This window comes from Hyaena hyaena, unplaced genomic scaffold (assembly GCF_003009895.1).
Source record: "Hyaena hyaena isolate Hyena2069 unplaced genomic scaffold, ASM300989v1 scaffold_75, whole genome shotgun sequence".
In the NCBI taxonomy this organism is placed as follows: domain Eukaryota; kingdom Metazoa; phylum Chordata; class Mammalia; order Carnivora; family Hyaenidae; genus Hyaena; species Hyaena hyaena.
In genome coordinates, this window is record NW_024080707.1 from 3,427,010 (window position 1) to 3,443,278 (window position 16,269).

Consider the following 16,269-nt stretch of genomic DNA (forward strand, 5'->3'; position numbering starts at 1 on the left):
GAAAAAGAATTCAAGGTAGCTATGATATCTTATATCCTCCTGTAAAAGTCTGATATGATTAAGGTAACCTTTTTAAATATTTTTAAAACCACATATGGCATAAGTAATTAAAATGAATATAGCATCCTAGCATATATCTTTTATTCACAAAGGACTCTCACCGTGTAAACTATTGCTTGTTCTAAAGTAACCACAATGCTCTCTAACAAATACCAAAACTATCAGGTATCATTTAGTTTGAACTGCTTCTATGAGAAATATCACCAGGAAAAACATTAACACTTACATGCTGATATGAAGGTCCCAAATCTCTACTCTGCTCTCATTTGCAGCTGCAAATATATAAGCTGATTTTGGAGACCAGGCAATATCATGAACAACATAAGTAGTTGGATAAAAACTCAAAAATGGCTTCGAATTCTCCTGTTGCCATATAATAACACCCCAATCTGCAGAACAGCTCAAGAACACATCGTGACAAAATGGATTCCATGCTATTTTATACACTGGACCCTAGAATTAGAAAAACAAATTAAAATACATAGGTAAATAATAGTTAAAATCAAATTAAACTTGACCAACAAATTAAAAATGCTAAGATTTCTAGATTTATGTACCATGTATCACTGTGTATTATTTTAGCTCAGAGTAAGGTCATAATTTGAATCTTCCCTAAGTTATGCCATACAGAAATGTAAAAATATAGTTGTTACAATACTAACTAAATATTAATACATATAATACTTTATTTACTTTTTAAAAATATAATGATTAAGAAACAGAAATAAGGGAGAAAATGAAGATAACATGGAAGGAACAATCACAAAAGATAGAGAAAATAAGTATATGCCAGAGACAGTTTTACTTTGGAATCAGCATGTTATCATAAGCAAAGTCTTTCAGAAACAAATAAAAATTGTGACTTCCATAACTGGCAAGAAAAAATCAAGACTACCTGGAAGCCAAATAAAATGCCCCACACATTATGATGATTTCCATACCAAAAAAAATACTTAATTCAAGTTGGTAATATTAACTCTGAAGTTGTAAATTTATTGCATGTGAAAAATAGTGTGTATAAAAATACTATTTTTTTAGAAATATTAAAAGACACATTTTTCATACCTACTGTTATTAAACTAACCTTATGTCCCCTGTAGGTTTCTAAGTATTGTTCATTATACGAACAAGAACATTTGTGAATATGACCTTCTTCAGTGCCAGCCAAATAGATATTTGTATCCTGCAACACAAAATATTAAAATATATTGGCTTGTGATAGATTAGTAAATGTGCTACGTAGAAAATCATATCCTTTGGGGCACCTGAATGGCTCAGTTGGTTAAGTGTCCAACTTTGGTTCGGGTCATGATCTCATGGTTCATAAGTTCAAGTACTGAATGGGGTTTTCTGCTGTCAGTGCAGAGCCCAATTCAGATCTTCTGTCTTCCTCTCTTTCTGCCCCTCCCCTATGCTCTCTCTCAAAAATAAATTAACTTCAAAAAAAAAAATCAGATCCCTCAAAATCTATTAAAATCAATTCAAGAACCAAAACTAGAAAAATTATCTTGATAAATAGTTGTCTGTTGTCTTTTACTTTCTATCATTCTTTTATGATATTTATGTATATGATGTTGAAGAAATTGTTTTTGCTAGGTATGAAAGATTGAACTAAATGGAGTCTCAAGCATTTGTAACTCCATAAGTATGTACTAAATAGAGATTTTAAGTGTATTTCCTACTGTGAAGTCATAGTCAAAAGGTCTGAAAGTCAGGCTCTATGTCCTGGCTATGTGGAGTCAGTATCACCTGTCAAATCTCAGATGCTACCCCAGACCTACTGAATCAGAATCTGCATTTTAACAAGACCCTCAAATAACGTGTATGCACATTAAAATTTGAGACACTCTGTTCTAGCATGTACCACTGCTAATGAATGCAACTACAAAATCATGGAATATAAGCAGTTTTAAATAACACAATAAGGTACAATTTTTCCCCAAACTAGTATTACCAATTTATATTCAGCAGTATACAGAAGTTCCCTTTAATCCACATTCTCTTCAATGGTTGGTTGCTTAGAAATCTGAAATTTTGCCATTATATTAGATATAAAATTTAACCTAATGGTATATGAATTTAAATGAATATGAATTTATTTATATGAATATTATATGAATATTAACACGATTGAGCACATTTTATGTTTACTGGCTATTTGTATTTCCTCTTCTGTTTATGTCTCTTGACTAATTTTACTCATAATATTTTTATATTCATTTATATAAAGGTTCTTTATGTATCCTATTACATGTATTGCAAATATCTTCTTCAAGTGTATGTCTTTCCTTTTACTTTTTTATTGTCTTGATAAACAGAAGTTTTCATTTTGATGTAGCTAGTATTATAATTTTTTTTATATACCTAGCATTTTTTTCTGCTTTAAGAAATTTTTCCTTTTTTGAGGTAATAGAAATGTTTTCCTACATTTTCATCTAAAATTTTTTTGTTTATGAAGGGGTAGGTATCTAATTCCATTTTTATGTGAATAATTATTATTCCAACACCATTTATAAGTCACTTATCTTTCTATAGAGATCTTCAAGGTCACTGTCTAGAGTTGTTTTTGTCAGTATGTAAACTCTGAGATTTCCATGCGACAAATTTATTGGGGAGTTCTCTCAGGAATAATTTCTTTGAAAGAATCAATATGGGCAGAGATTTACATTGACTATAATGCAGTTGCAACACAGGGCTCATTTTGAAACAAAATGATTGACTCAAACCAAACCATAACAAAATAAAACTAAATGTAAATGGTCTAAATATCACAATTAAAAGACAGAAAATATAAGATGGATAAAAAAGCAAGACCCAACGATAGGCTACCAATAAGAAATATACTTTAAATATAGAGACACAGTAGGTTAAATGTGAAAGGACTGGGGTGCATGAGTGGCTCAGTCGGTTAAGTGTCCAACTTTGGCTCAGGTCATGATCTCACAGTTCATGGGTTTGAGCCCCATCGGGCTCTGTGCTGACAGCTTGGGGCCCGGAGCCTGCTTCAGATTCTGTGTCTCCCTTTCTCTCTGCCCCTCCCTGCCTCAAGTTCTGTCTCTCTCTGTCTCAAAAATAAATAAACATTAAAAAAAATTTTAAGTTAAAAAAATGTGAAAGGATAGAAAATGATTTAATAAACAAAACAAATAAACATAGGCCAGGGGAGAGAGAGAAAAAAAAATCAAGAAACAGAGTCTTAGCTACAGAGAACAAACTGATGCTTTCCAGAGGGGAGCTGGGTAGCAGGGTGGGTTAAATAGGTGATGGGTATTAAGGAGGACACTTGTTGTAATAAGCACCATATGTTGTCTGTAAGTGTTGAATCACTAAATTCTACACCTGAAACACTGTATGTTAACTAACTGCAATTTAAATAAAAACTTAATAAAAGGAAAAAATAAACCATGCTAACACTGGTTAAAAGAAAGCTGAGGTGGTTACATTAATATCAGATTCAGATTATTTCAGAGTTAATATTACCAGTTATAAATAAGGCTACTTTACAATAATAAGAGAGTTGAGTAATCAAGAGAATATAATAATCCTAAACATTTATATACCTAAGACAAAGCTTCAAGCTACATAAAGCAAAACCTGATGGAATCACAGTAAAAAAAAAAAAAAAAAAAAAAAAACAACAACAACAACAGAAAAATCCATAATTAGGGCCAGACACGTCAATACCTCTCTGTCAATAATTGATGGAGAGGTAGGCAGAAAATCAGAAAGGATACAGTCAACTTGGAAAACACCTTCAACCAACCTAAGCTGATTGTCATCCATAGCATACTCCACCCAAGAACAGCAGAATATACATTTTTTTGAAGTACACAGGGAACATTTACATGCAAATGTCACAATTCTGGGCTTAAACCAAATCTCAATAAATTCAAAAGGATTCAGTTTATTAAATTTGTTCTCTGATCATGATAGAATTGAACTAGAAATCAATAAACAGAAAGATACTTGGAAAAGCCCTAAATATTAAAACACTAAATAACATGCTACTAAATAGTCCATCAATCAAAAAATAAAGGAGAAATTAGAAAGTATTCTGAATGGAATGAAATCAAAATACAACATATTAGAGTTTGTGGGATGTTGCCAGAACAGTACTTAGAGAAAAAGTTAGAGCACAAATGCCTCCATCAAAAAGAAGAAAAGTAATGAATCAATAATCCCAGCTTCCACCTTAAGAAGCCATAAAAAGAGGAGTAAATAAAACCAAAGCAGAAGAAAGAAAATAAAGATCAAAGTGGAAATCAATTTTATAGAAAATAGAAAAAACAATCATGAAATTCAGAGAAATCAAAAGCTGGTTATTTGAGATCAATAGCATTGATAAACTTTAGCTAGACTAAAGACAAAAAGGAGAAGACACAAATTACCAACAGTAGGAATTAAAGAGGTGACATCATTATATACTTGAATGTCTATTAAAGAATACTAAGGAATTATTATGATGCCACTACGTTTAATAATTTAGATGAAATAAATTCCTTGAAAGACACAAATTATCAAGATGCACTCAAGAAGAAATAGATAACAATAATAATAGTCCTATATCTACTAAAAATTTGAATTTCTAGATAAAAGTTAAAAATCTTCCTAAAAGAAAATTCCAGGCCCAGGTGGTTTATTAATCCCATCAAACATGTAATGAAGAAATAATACTAATTGTATACATATTCTTTCAAAAAAGTAAAGAGGGAATACTTTTCAACTCATTCTACAGGATTACCCTAATATCAAAACCAGACAAAGACATAACAAGTAAAGAAAACTATAGATGGCTATCCCTTATAAACAAAGATGAAAACTCCTAAACAAAATTTTAGCACATCAAATCCAATGGTAGATTAAAAGTATAAATCATGATCAAATGGGATTTATTTTAGAAACAAACATTTAAAAATTTAATGTAATTCACCATAATAACAAACTTAAAAAGAAAAACTGTATAATCATCTCGATGTAAAGAAAGCATTTGACAAAAACCTAACATCTATCCTCAATAAAACTCTCAACAAACAGTAAAGTAATGGGATCTCCTTGATGCGATTAATTACATCTACAAAATAAAAATCTCAGCTTACATACTTGTAAAAGTATGAATAAGGATGAATACAGTAAAAGGACTGAATGCTTTCTTCCTAAGATAAGAAACAAGAGAGGGATGTTTGTTTTCACCACTTCTATTCATCATTGTGCTGGATGTTCAAGGCAGTACAATCAGGAAAGAAAAGATAACCAGATTAGAAAAGAAGAAGTAAAACTCTTTATTTACACACTATATAATTATCTCAAATTCTTCATGCCAAGGACATTTCTCAGATACCAGACTAGGATTTCTCAACCCAGCACCATTGATATTTTGGGCCAGTCCCTCCCCCTCTCCCTCCCCTTTTCCTTCTTTTTTTTCTCCTCTTCTCTTTCTCCTTCCCCTTCCCCCTCTCCTTCTCTTTCTCCTTGCCCCTTTTCTTCCTCTTTCCCATCTTCTTTTGGAGGAGGGCAGTAGTTGTCATGTGCACTGTAGGATGGTTAGCAGCATCCCTGGCCTCTGCCTACTAGACGCCAATAGTGTTCCTTCCCATGCCCCACCTCCTATAGCTGCAACAACTAAAAATATTTCAAGACATTTTGAAATACGCCTTAGTGATAAAATATTCCCCTCCCTGCCCACGTTGAGAAGCACTGTTCTAGAATCAAGGTGAAATGTGGATTACAAGAATTTGAGAATGAAGGCAGTTAGAATACAACTGCGGTGGTAAATATGAAACACAATAAAGGCCTGAACTACATTAGCAGTAGTAGGCTTGGACTGAAAGGACAATAAGACTTAAACAGTCTTTGGATGATAGAGGAGAACAAAGTAGGAGCTCAAATTCTGGTTTGCATAATTAGGTGGATGATGCTGTCACAAAAAAGATGACTACACCACATATAACAGAAAATATATAGAATATAGTTCCTTAGAAGTCTGTCATAGTTGCTGAATTTTCTGGTTCCAAGTACTTGCAGATAAAAAGAATTAGAAAAAGCAGAGTTTCATTAATTGTGCTTTGATTTGATTCTGGTCTTGATAACCATGAACTTAACTAGTCTTCCTAATCCTCATTGTCATGAGACTCACCACTCACACTGAAATAGGGGACTGTATGGTAGATTCGGTTTCTATCAATATGATAAAGCACTCAAGCTAAACATGAAGTTGTAAAAAGAATCCTTCCACAGTTCCTCAGAAATGTAGACCTTTCCTCTTGAAAGCAGATAAAGACACAGAACAACTAACTGGGATGTGCCTCTCCACCTTCGTTTGGCAGCTATGTCTATGTTTGTTTTATTTTTACCTACAAGGCACAATATTGACTAACATGCTAAACCTTTGTCTCGCTTTATGTCTTACTACACTTCAGTTATTGGAAGTGGTCGTATGCAATAGTAAAGAATGGATTGGAATAATTTACCTTAGGATGAAAAGCGAAACAAAGTCCAGGGGCCTGTCGAGATATCAGAGCTTCACCTTTCTTTTCCTTTTCCGCTCCTTTCTTGCTGCTGCTAGAAGTAGTTCGCTTCAAACGCATCAAATCTTTATTTAAAGAAGAAAATACATATCTTACTTACCACATGAAAAAGGATTGTGTATATAATGTATGTCCCTCCTACAAGATGAGTTCTGCCATCTTTTGCATGTGATTAGGTTCAAATTAGCAAATACCAATGAGAAAAACAATGAGCAAGCTCATTTTTCTTATGTAGCCAAAGCAACATTCATCGCCTCTTATGTGGCTCACTAGGAATTTGAAGTCAGCACATAATAAAAAGAAAGTAATTTGATATATATGTGTGTATGTATTTGTTCTTTTTACCATGACAGTCCAGTCCTTTCCGTATAACCCATTTGGAGATTCTTCCATCTGCTGATATAGAAACTAGTATTTCTCTTTTGTCATCTCCTGTTGTCCCTCGATCTTGTTCTATCCACTGTAGTTGCCATACAGGTCCCAAATGTTTTTGAGGTGATTCACTAAAACAGAGAAAAGCACTAAATATAGAATCATTGTCATAATTTTTAAAAGCACAGGAGTGTAAGTCATAAGGACGGCTCCCTGGAGCACTGTGACCTACTTAAAGAATGATGCCTTTATTGTTCAAAACTGGACTTTTACTTTAGGAAAAGTATTTTTGAAAAACAGGGAAAATAATCATTTTGTCACCTAATGCTTTTTGTTTTTTTTTTTTCATTTCTTACAAAAGGAAACTTTTACTACCTTTAATTATATTAACTGTTATAATAGAAGAAAAACAGAAAAGCAAAAATTTTCTTTCTTTTCAGAATATACTTTCCCTTACTCTATTCATTTACTTTTTCCTAGATAAGTTGCGTTAATTTACTTTGGACACGTTAAAAATAAGTATCTTCAGCTTTATAAGAATTTTTTCATAGCTCAAATGGATAAATTATTTAAGTCTTATTTAAGTAAACAATCACCTTACCTTTCTATGTCTCAGGTCTGCCCATTGGCTTGATTCTCTCTATGGCTGATTTAACATTTCTCTGAAGAATTAAAATCACTTCGCAGATTAGTGACTGTTTTTCTGTCAGAATAATGGGTTTCTCTGCTCCTAGTCCTTGATTTTTTTATGCAAACCTTCCAAAGCAATAGTTCTGAATCTTTTTAAAATCATATATAGCTTTGCATTATTTGGTAAAACAAGCACAAATGCCCATGCTTACAAAACTATGCAGACAATTTCAAATTGAAGCTTACAGACCCTGCTTTCATGCCTATTTTCAGCTCTAAGTTTATTCAAACACTAACATAAATATACTACTTCATTTTTGCCCCATTGGTATTTGTTCTATTATAAAATCCTAACATAGTCACTACCTTTCACTTTTAACATTTTTATTTTCTCAGTATGACTCATTCATTCATGCATTCATCCATTATTTATTCTTATTCACTTAACTGTAATCCTGTTACATTCCCAATACAACATGCTGAAGATAAAAGGGTAAGACTTAATCCTTGACTTCAAGTTGCTTATAGCCTCTTCAGGAAAATATATATGTAAACAATACATATACAGCATGATGAGTGCTGTGATAACTACACAAGTGCACAAAAGAAAGGAATGGGAAGGTTTCTTGGAGGAGTGACGCCAAAGCAATAAAGGGTACAAACTTAACAGTTAGAAGACAAATAAGAAAAGGAGATCTAACATACAGCATGATGATCATCGTTAATAATACTGTACTATATCCTCAAAATTTGCTAAGAGAGTAGATCCAAAGTGTTCTCACCACACACACAAACAAAAAGGTAACTGTGAGGTGATGATTGTATTAATCAGTTTGATTGTGGTAATCATTTCACGGTGTATACATATATTCAGTAATTACATTGTACCTCTTTTATTTCTATTTTTTTATGTTTTATTTATTTCTGAGAGAGAGAGAGTGAGAGAGAGAGACAGCGTGAACAGGGGAGGGTCAGAAAGAGAAGGAGATACAGAATCTGAAACAGGCTCTAGGCTCGGAGCTAGCTGCCAGCACAGAGCCCGACGTGGGACTCGAACCCACAAACTGTGAGATCATGATCTGAGCCAAAGTCGGACACTTAACCGACTGAGCCACCCAGGTGTCCCATACTTGTTTTAAAAATGACATTAGAGAACCTAAATATATACAATTCTTATTTTTCAATTATACCTCAATAAAGCTGGGGAAATTTTTAAATTTTTTTAAAAGAGTGAACATAAACTGTCAAGGAAGGGTGGTGAGGTGGGCAGAGAACATGCAGATTTTAGGACACAGCATTCCAGCGAGACAGGAATTATTAAGTGTTTGAAATGAGGAATTATTAAGTATGAGGAATTATTAAGTGTTTGAAAAGTAATGGTATCACTTTCAATAACAACATAAACATTCACTCAAAATTAGATAACATTAGAGTAAATTTTTAGTTCTCCTTAAAAAAAAGCACATATTATATGTTTATGTAATTCTTGGATTCTCACCTACTGTCCAGAACTGGAACATTACTGTTGCTCTGTACATTATAAACTGCAATGGTACCATTGTAATAGCCAACGGCTAAAAGATTAGGTGCTCCAATGGAGAAATCCACAGCAGTAACTCCATGTAGACTCTGATAAATACGCTCTGGCCACTGAATAAAAACAATAATTGTATTACATTTTACACTGGGTTTTGCAGGCCATAGTAAGATAGGATATAATGGTGACTTAAGACTAGTCTGCTGGCAGTGGAAATGTAAGAAGGGGTAGTCTACATTAAGTTACTCCTGTCTTCTTAACTTCCAGTATAGATGAAACCAAAATGTCAATTAGTCATTCTCTTTCCTTTAATGCATTCTCAGAGCTCAATATTTTTAAGAAATACAGCATGGCCTTCTCCAATAATTACCAGATTTTGGTAATCGTTCAGTGGGATTTGTATGATCATCATAGATGTGCCTTCTTTAAGAAACAAATAATTGGCTCCAATCAAATTATCTAGCAATGTTCCTATCTTCCCGTATCTGTTTCAGAGGCTTGAATTATCTAGATATTTCTAAACAGTGGATAGAGGAAGCTCCAAAAAAACTCTCTAAGGTAGTCTTTTAGACAACTCTGTGAAGAGTTTTATTGTTTTGTTTAAAGTCTAATCCAAATCCTTTCTTGCTTTTAGCAGTCCATATGGAAAGAAGACAACTTACCAATGATGGATCCTATATCAATACTTCCACATTTTTAAAATTGTTTCTTCTTTCCTTTTTTTTATTCTATATAAACCCAGCTTCCTAATAAACTGAGGCTATTTATAAAAGCTCTAATCATTTTTTTACTTTGCTCTCCTGACCCTTTTCTAAGGTTTCCACTTCACATTTCAGTTATGAATTAAAACTAAATGTAAAGCTGCAAAGTAACAGATTGACTAAAACTGTTTAACAAAAAAAATAACTGATTCTTATTATTCTCCTTGAAAAATTCTTACTAATAACATAGTCATTCATATTCATCCATTTTATATGTATTCAGGACAGCACAAATCTATCTTATGAGGTGATGAGTTATTCATAATTAAGAAACAATTCAGTGTTAACTGAAACATATAATTTTTAAAGGATTTTCACTAGAAAGTTTCCTCTTCTTTATGATAAAAAATAATTGTTCAATTCTGGGTCATCAGATCTAACAGCACATAGTAAGTGCCCAATAAATATTTATTAAATGAATTTAGTTTACCTTATATCAACAAGAATAAATTTTAATTCTTATGACTTTAAACCAAAGAAAATAAAGTCTTCCTTGATAATTTTTTGACTTTGTTTAATTACCACACACATCTACTTTATGAGAATTATGTCAACATTTAATTAACTAAAAATGGGTTTATTCCTATTGGCCATCCGTTACCATAGGATTCTTTATTGACCAGCAGCAAGCCAATCCTCTTTTTTGCTCTCTAAATCCAAAGTGCCCATAGCCAACAGCCAAAAGGTCCTGAAAATCAGAAAAATATGTTTTAAATAAGAGAAGATAGCATAAAAAGATTGGGAAATATATAAAGATGCATATTAATGATCTATATTAAAAATAGAAATGGCATTCCTATTGAGAAAAAAAACAGCATACCATCTATTTTTACTTTATATCTCCATCTTACTAAGCAAAATAATAATAACTATATTTCAGACTGATGAATAACTAAAAAGAACCAATTGCTGAAAAGTTCTTTCATATATTGAGACATTTTTCCAAATTTATATTACTACATTATGGGTTTCTGAGAATGACCTAATTATTTCAAATATAAAGACAGGGTGCCATGAACTGAATTGTGTCTCCTCTCCTAAAATTCATGTGTTGGAAGTCCTAATCCCCAACATGATTGTATTTGAAGAAAGGGCTTTTAGGAGGTAATCAAGATTAAATGAGGTCATGAAGGTCATAATGTTAATCCAATAGGATTGGTGGCCTTATAAAAAGAGCTCTCTCTCTCCACCATGCAAGAAAGCAGCAAGAAGGTGGCCATCTGCAAGATACGAAGAGAACCTTCACCAGTAATGAAATCAGCTAGCACCATGATCCTAAACTTCCTGGCTTCCTGAAAATAAATTTCTGTTTCTTTACCCAGCCAGTCTATGGTATCTTGTTATAGTACCCCAAGCTGATTAATAAAGCAGGTCATTTCAAGATGTCCTTATATAAGTGCATAAAGACAAAAGTTTGATGATTAACCAAACCCAACCTCTTCTTTATAATCAGAATACCTTTATCAAAAATATATATTTTTTTGCTGTAACCCTAGTTTCAAGCCAATACCATCTCTTTATAATTTCCTCTGCCTTAAACCACTCTTCACCACTATTCCTTTTACGCTGACATGAACAAACTTTTATTCATCACTTCAAGACTCAGCATAGGCACCACTTCCTCTAAAAAGCATTCATGAGTCTCTCTTATGTATTCTTTTAAAAATTTTTTTAAATGTTTTATTTATTTCTGAAAGAGAGAGGGGCAGCGTGAGCAGGGGAGGGTCAGAGAGAGCAGGAGACACAGAATCTGAAGCAGCCTCCAGGCTCTGAGCTAGCTGTCAGTACAGAGCCTGATGCGGGGCTCGAACCCACAAACCATGAGATCATGACCTGAGCCGAAGTCAGACACCCAACCGACTGAGCCACCCAGGCGCCCCTCTTATGCATTCTCACAATACTATTTATTTCCCTTATTAAAACACAGAGAGAACTATTATACAGGCAGGGTCTTTGTATGACTAAATTACTACTGTTTCCTCTAGTGCCTTATTAGAGTTCCTGGTACAGAGTGAATGTTCAATAAGTATTTGTAGAATGAATTAATAAATATAATAGATGCCATTCGTCATTTTTTTAGCTTCATTAACAATTATTTAACTTTAATCTCAATAACAATATATTAACTTTAAAAATGCTGGAATATTCAGTTTCTAAAAATGATTCACCTGTCTTTATTACACATTTATTATTGATTTATTGAGTATCACTTATCTTATAAGATGTTTCCAAATATAGTTTATAAGGACCAATCCATACTAACTAAAAGTATTTTTATTTTATTAAAAATAATATACATAATTTAAATAATACGTTACTTAGGTTTCTATAAGGATGATACTAGGGTTTGTATTTTTTTAAATCCATTAACAACTAGTATATTTGCAATAGTACCTTATAAGATGTGGCAGTAAAATAATAAGGCTAATTCTTAAACATACATAATACAATACAGCTTTAACAAACCAATTAGTTGTAACCACTTTAAAAATACAGAAAATATTGATTCCAAAGGTATTGTCATCACACAAAAGAGTTTTGGAATCCCTAATTGAGAATCATGTCTTCAGAAGCAGTTTATAAACGCCAGGAGAAAATAAGTCTCATTACTCTATAATTATCTCTTTTGTAAAAGCAAACATACCATACCCCAACTTGATGATTCATATAATTTGGCTCAAGATGATTTTTGGCAGTGCAGTAATTAAGAGCAAGAACTATGGATCCAGATGTTTGAGTCTGAATTCTAGCTGTTTCACTTACTAGTTGTGTTACTCTGGTCATTTAAGAGACGTGTGACTTTGGGCAAGTTATTTATTTGTTTATTTTTTGTACTTCAGTTTCCTTGTCCCCGTTTAATACAAGTAAAATGCTTACAATATTTGCTATTACTGGTAGTAATAATATTTTAAGAAATTTCTAAAATTATCTTGTACATTTTCAGGGTCACTGGATTAAGTATATATTTCTGAATGTGATTACTTTAAGAAGAATTTACATTTGGGTACATGAATTTGATATATCTGAAAATAAATCAGTTAGATGTTATCATCTGGTTCACTTTTCAATATCTGATACGGATTCAGAGACTACTGTGTCCCAAATACATCTCCTAAAATTAAAATGATGACATTTTCATATTAAAGGAAAAAATTATTTTATAGCTATAACCATTTTCTACTTTTTGAAACATGAACTTATTGTAGAGGTATGTTAAAACTTCATTTTAAATCAAATAAAATCCCTTGCTTAATATCTGAGGGAAAAAAACTTCATTAGTACTTGACAGTTTCCCTTAAATACTATAGAAAGAATTGTTAAAATGTTCAATAACTTACAGGATTTGTTTTATTCCAGGCAAGGCTGCTCACATTAAGGCCTTTGGTTAAGTCACAGGAAAAGGACCAAAGTCGTTCTAAATTGGCTGGTATTGTTGATTGTTCCGTACTTATTTCTATTTCTTCTTCCTCTTCCTTCTTACCTTCTTCCTCTGTCTCTTCATGTTTTTCACCTTCTTGAAAGTCATCAGGTTCTTCAGGTTCTGGTTCTAAAATTAAATCAAAAGAAGAGACTATTGCTCTCCATTCCTGCAGGAGCCTGCCAAAGGGCCCAAACACCACCTCTCTATGAGACACTTCAAGCACCAGTGGATCTGCTGGATAATATGGCCCAAGTAACAGGCATTCTGAATGACTGCCTGGACCTGTTGTAGAATCTTCTGTTGCTTTGGGCCCCACTCAGAGCTAGCATTTTTTCAGGTCACTTAGTGAATAAGCCAAAGTAGCACATCCAAATGAAGAACATGTTGTCACCGAAGAACCAAGAGGTCTACTAGGTCTTTTTTGGCTGTAAGAGGGGCCAAAAGAAAAAACTTAACCTTCACCTTTGGAAATTTCACTGAGGTTGGAAAGCCCCTGAAATTTTATCAGAGGTGCCTGGGTGGCTCAGTCTGCTGACTGAGTGTCTGACTTCAGCTCAGGTCATGATCTCATGGTTTGTGAGTTTGAGCCCCACATCTCAAACTCGGTGCTGACAGCTCAGAGTCCGGAGCCTGCTTCAGATTTCCTCCCCTGCTCGTTCTCATTCCCTCTCCGTCTCTCTCTCTCTCTCTCAAAAACAAATAAACTTAAAAAAATGTTTTTAAAAATGATCAGATTTATTTCTCACCCTCTGGCATGCAAATGTCTTACTAATAAGTCCAGTTATTCACCAGCTCTAATCAGCATAATGTCATCAATGTAATGGACCAGGGTGATGTCTTGTTGAAGGGAAAAGTCCCTGCAGACTAAATTAGGACAAGCTGAAGAGCTGATATACCTTTGAGGTAGGACAGTGATGGTGTATTGCTGGCCTGGCCAGCTGAAAGCAAATGGCTTCCAGTGGCTTTTACCAACACGTATTGAAGAAAAAAGAAAAAAAAAAAAGCATTTTCTGTGTCAGTAGTCATATACCAGGTACCAGGTGCTGTGTTAATTTGCTCTGGCAAGGAAACAACATCTGGAATAGCAACTGCAATTGGAGTCACCACCTGGTTAAGTTTACAGTAATCGACCATTATTCCCCCAAGATCCTGTGTTTTCTATGCAAGCTAAACAGATGAGTTGAATGGGGGACGTGATGGGAGTCAATACTCCTGCATCTTTCAAGCCCTTGACGGTAGCATTAATTTCTACAGTCCCTCCAGAAACATGGTATTGCTTTGGTTTGCTATTTTCATAGGTAGAGGAGGCTCTAGTGACTTCTACTTATCCATTTCTTACCAGAATAGCGTTCCTTCCACACTTCAAGGATCAAATGTGGGGATTTTGCCAGTTGCTAAATATTTCTATTCCAAAGTATACATTCTGGAACAGGGAAAATAACTACAAGATGAGTTCAGTGACACTCTGGACCCACTGTGAGATGGACCTGAGTTAAAATTTCATTGGTCACCTGACCCCTATAAGTCCTGTCTGGCTAAAAGATAATAGTGATGCTTTGGGTATCTGTTCAGAGCTAGTATCCAGTAATCCCTGAAATTTCTTATTTTTCTGTTTTGCCACACACAGTCACTCATATAAAAGGCTGTAGATCCCTCTGGGGAAGACTGAGAGAAATATTAACAGTATATATTTTGGGTAGTGTAGTGAAATATTTTCTCAAAGGGACCCAGCCTCCACTTTACCCAAGGAGTTCTGGGTCTGAAAATTAATACAAGTCTTGAAATTACTTAAAGGGTTATGACTTTTCTTTTGTAAAGAAAAGACACTTCTGTTTATACAGATCAAGTAAAAATTTAGGAGGACCACATTTTATGGGTTGAATTGTCTCCTCAAAATTCATATATTGGAAGGCCTAATCCCCAATACCTTAGAATATAATGGGTTTGGAAACAAAGGCTTTAAAGAGGAGATTAAGTAAAACAAGGCCATTACTCTGGGTCCTAATCAAATATGACTGCTGTCCTTATAAGAAGAAGACATTTAGAAACACCAAGAGACACAGGGGATGTACAAGCACGGATTAAAAAACAAAACAAAACATGTAAAGAGACCACAAGAAGGTAGCTATCTGCAAGCCAAAAACAGAGGCCTCAGAGGAAAGCTGACTGTACTGATACCTTGGGCTTGGGCTTTCAGCCTCCAGAACTACGGGGAAGGTTTTTGTTCTGTTTTGTTTTGTTTTGTTTTGTTTTCTTTTGTTTTTTGGCAGTCCTACCAAATCAATACAGCACCTACCTATTTCTCTTCTAAGGGTATGGTGATCAACTAGCCAATGCCGTGGATCTCTGTGAATCTGACTATCCTGATAACTGCTTTTCCCCCAACAGTAACCATGCCTACCTTTTCATTGGTGATTAATTGCTGCCACTTATGCCCTGCCACTCAGGATCTCAGTTGATTGGCAGCAGTTCCCACTGTAATTTCTGAACAGTGACCACAGAATTCTTCAAGGATGTTGGGGTACCCAGCCAATTAACTTTTCACGATTGTGCTAAAAGGTGTATTATCTTGACCCTTCCACAGTGGGTAAGTAGGTCATTGTGATAAATCCACCCTAACATTCCAATGTCCTGAAGCCTTTGGATACCTTTTTCTACAGCGTACCAAAGCAGTTCTGACATTTCAACTTTATTTAGTGAAAACTACGTTTTGATGCATTATCAGCCAGCAACAACAATAACAAAAAATCAAGTGTTAGAGCCATTTTGATACCCAGAGCTATGACACTAAATCCAGAATCTGTGGTTAGTGGACCCATGTCAATAAATTTGTCCTAATGTATCTTCATATTTTTTCCATTATTATCCAACACTTTTAATATCTATTCTCACATATACTTCCCAGATTTCTGCCTGTATATATTGAAAAAATCAGCACTTGATCCTCTAGGAGTAATAACAACA

General features: G+C 34.0%; 1 protein-coding gene across 1 annotated transcript in view; it reads right to left on the reverse strand.

The window, feature by feature from the left end:
- The window catches only part of DNAI4 (dynein axonemal intermediate chain 4), an 87,357-nt gene that overhangs the window by 13,023 nt on the left and 58,065 nt on the right, over window positions 1–16,269 (reverse strand). The window contains exons 9-15 of the mRNA XM_039233412.1: window positions 13,223–13,431; window positions 10,486–10,572; window positions 9,085–9,236; window positions 6,930–7,087; window positions 6,528–6,649; window positions 1,145–1,243; window positions 287–513 (exon numbers count right to left, since the gene is read on the reverse strand). Of these exons, the coding sequence (XP_039089343.1) occupies window positions 287–513; window positions 1,145–1,243; window positions 6,528–6,649; window positions 6,930–7,087; window positions 9,085–9,236; window positions 10,486–10,572; window positions 13,223–13,431 (1,054 nt within the window). The remainder of the gene's footprint in view (window positions 1–286; window positions 514–1,144; window positions 1,244–6,527; window positions 6,650–6,929; window positions 7,088–9,084; window positions 9,237–10,485; window positions 10,573–13,222; window positions 13,432–16,269) is intronic.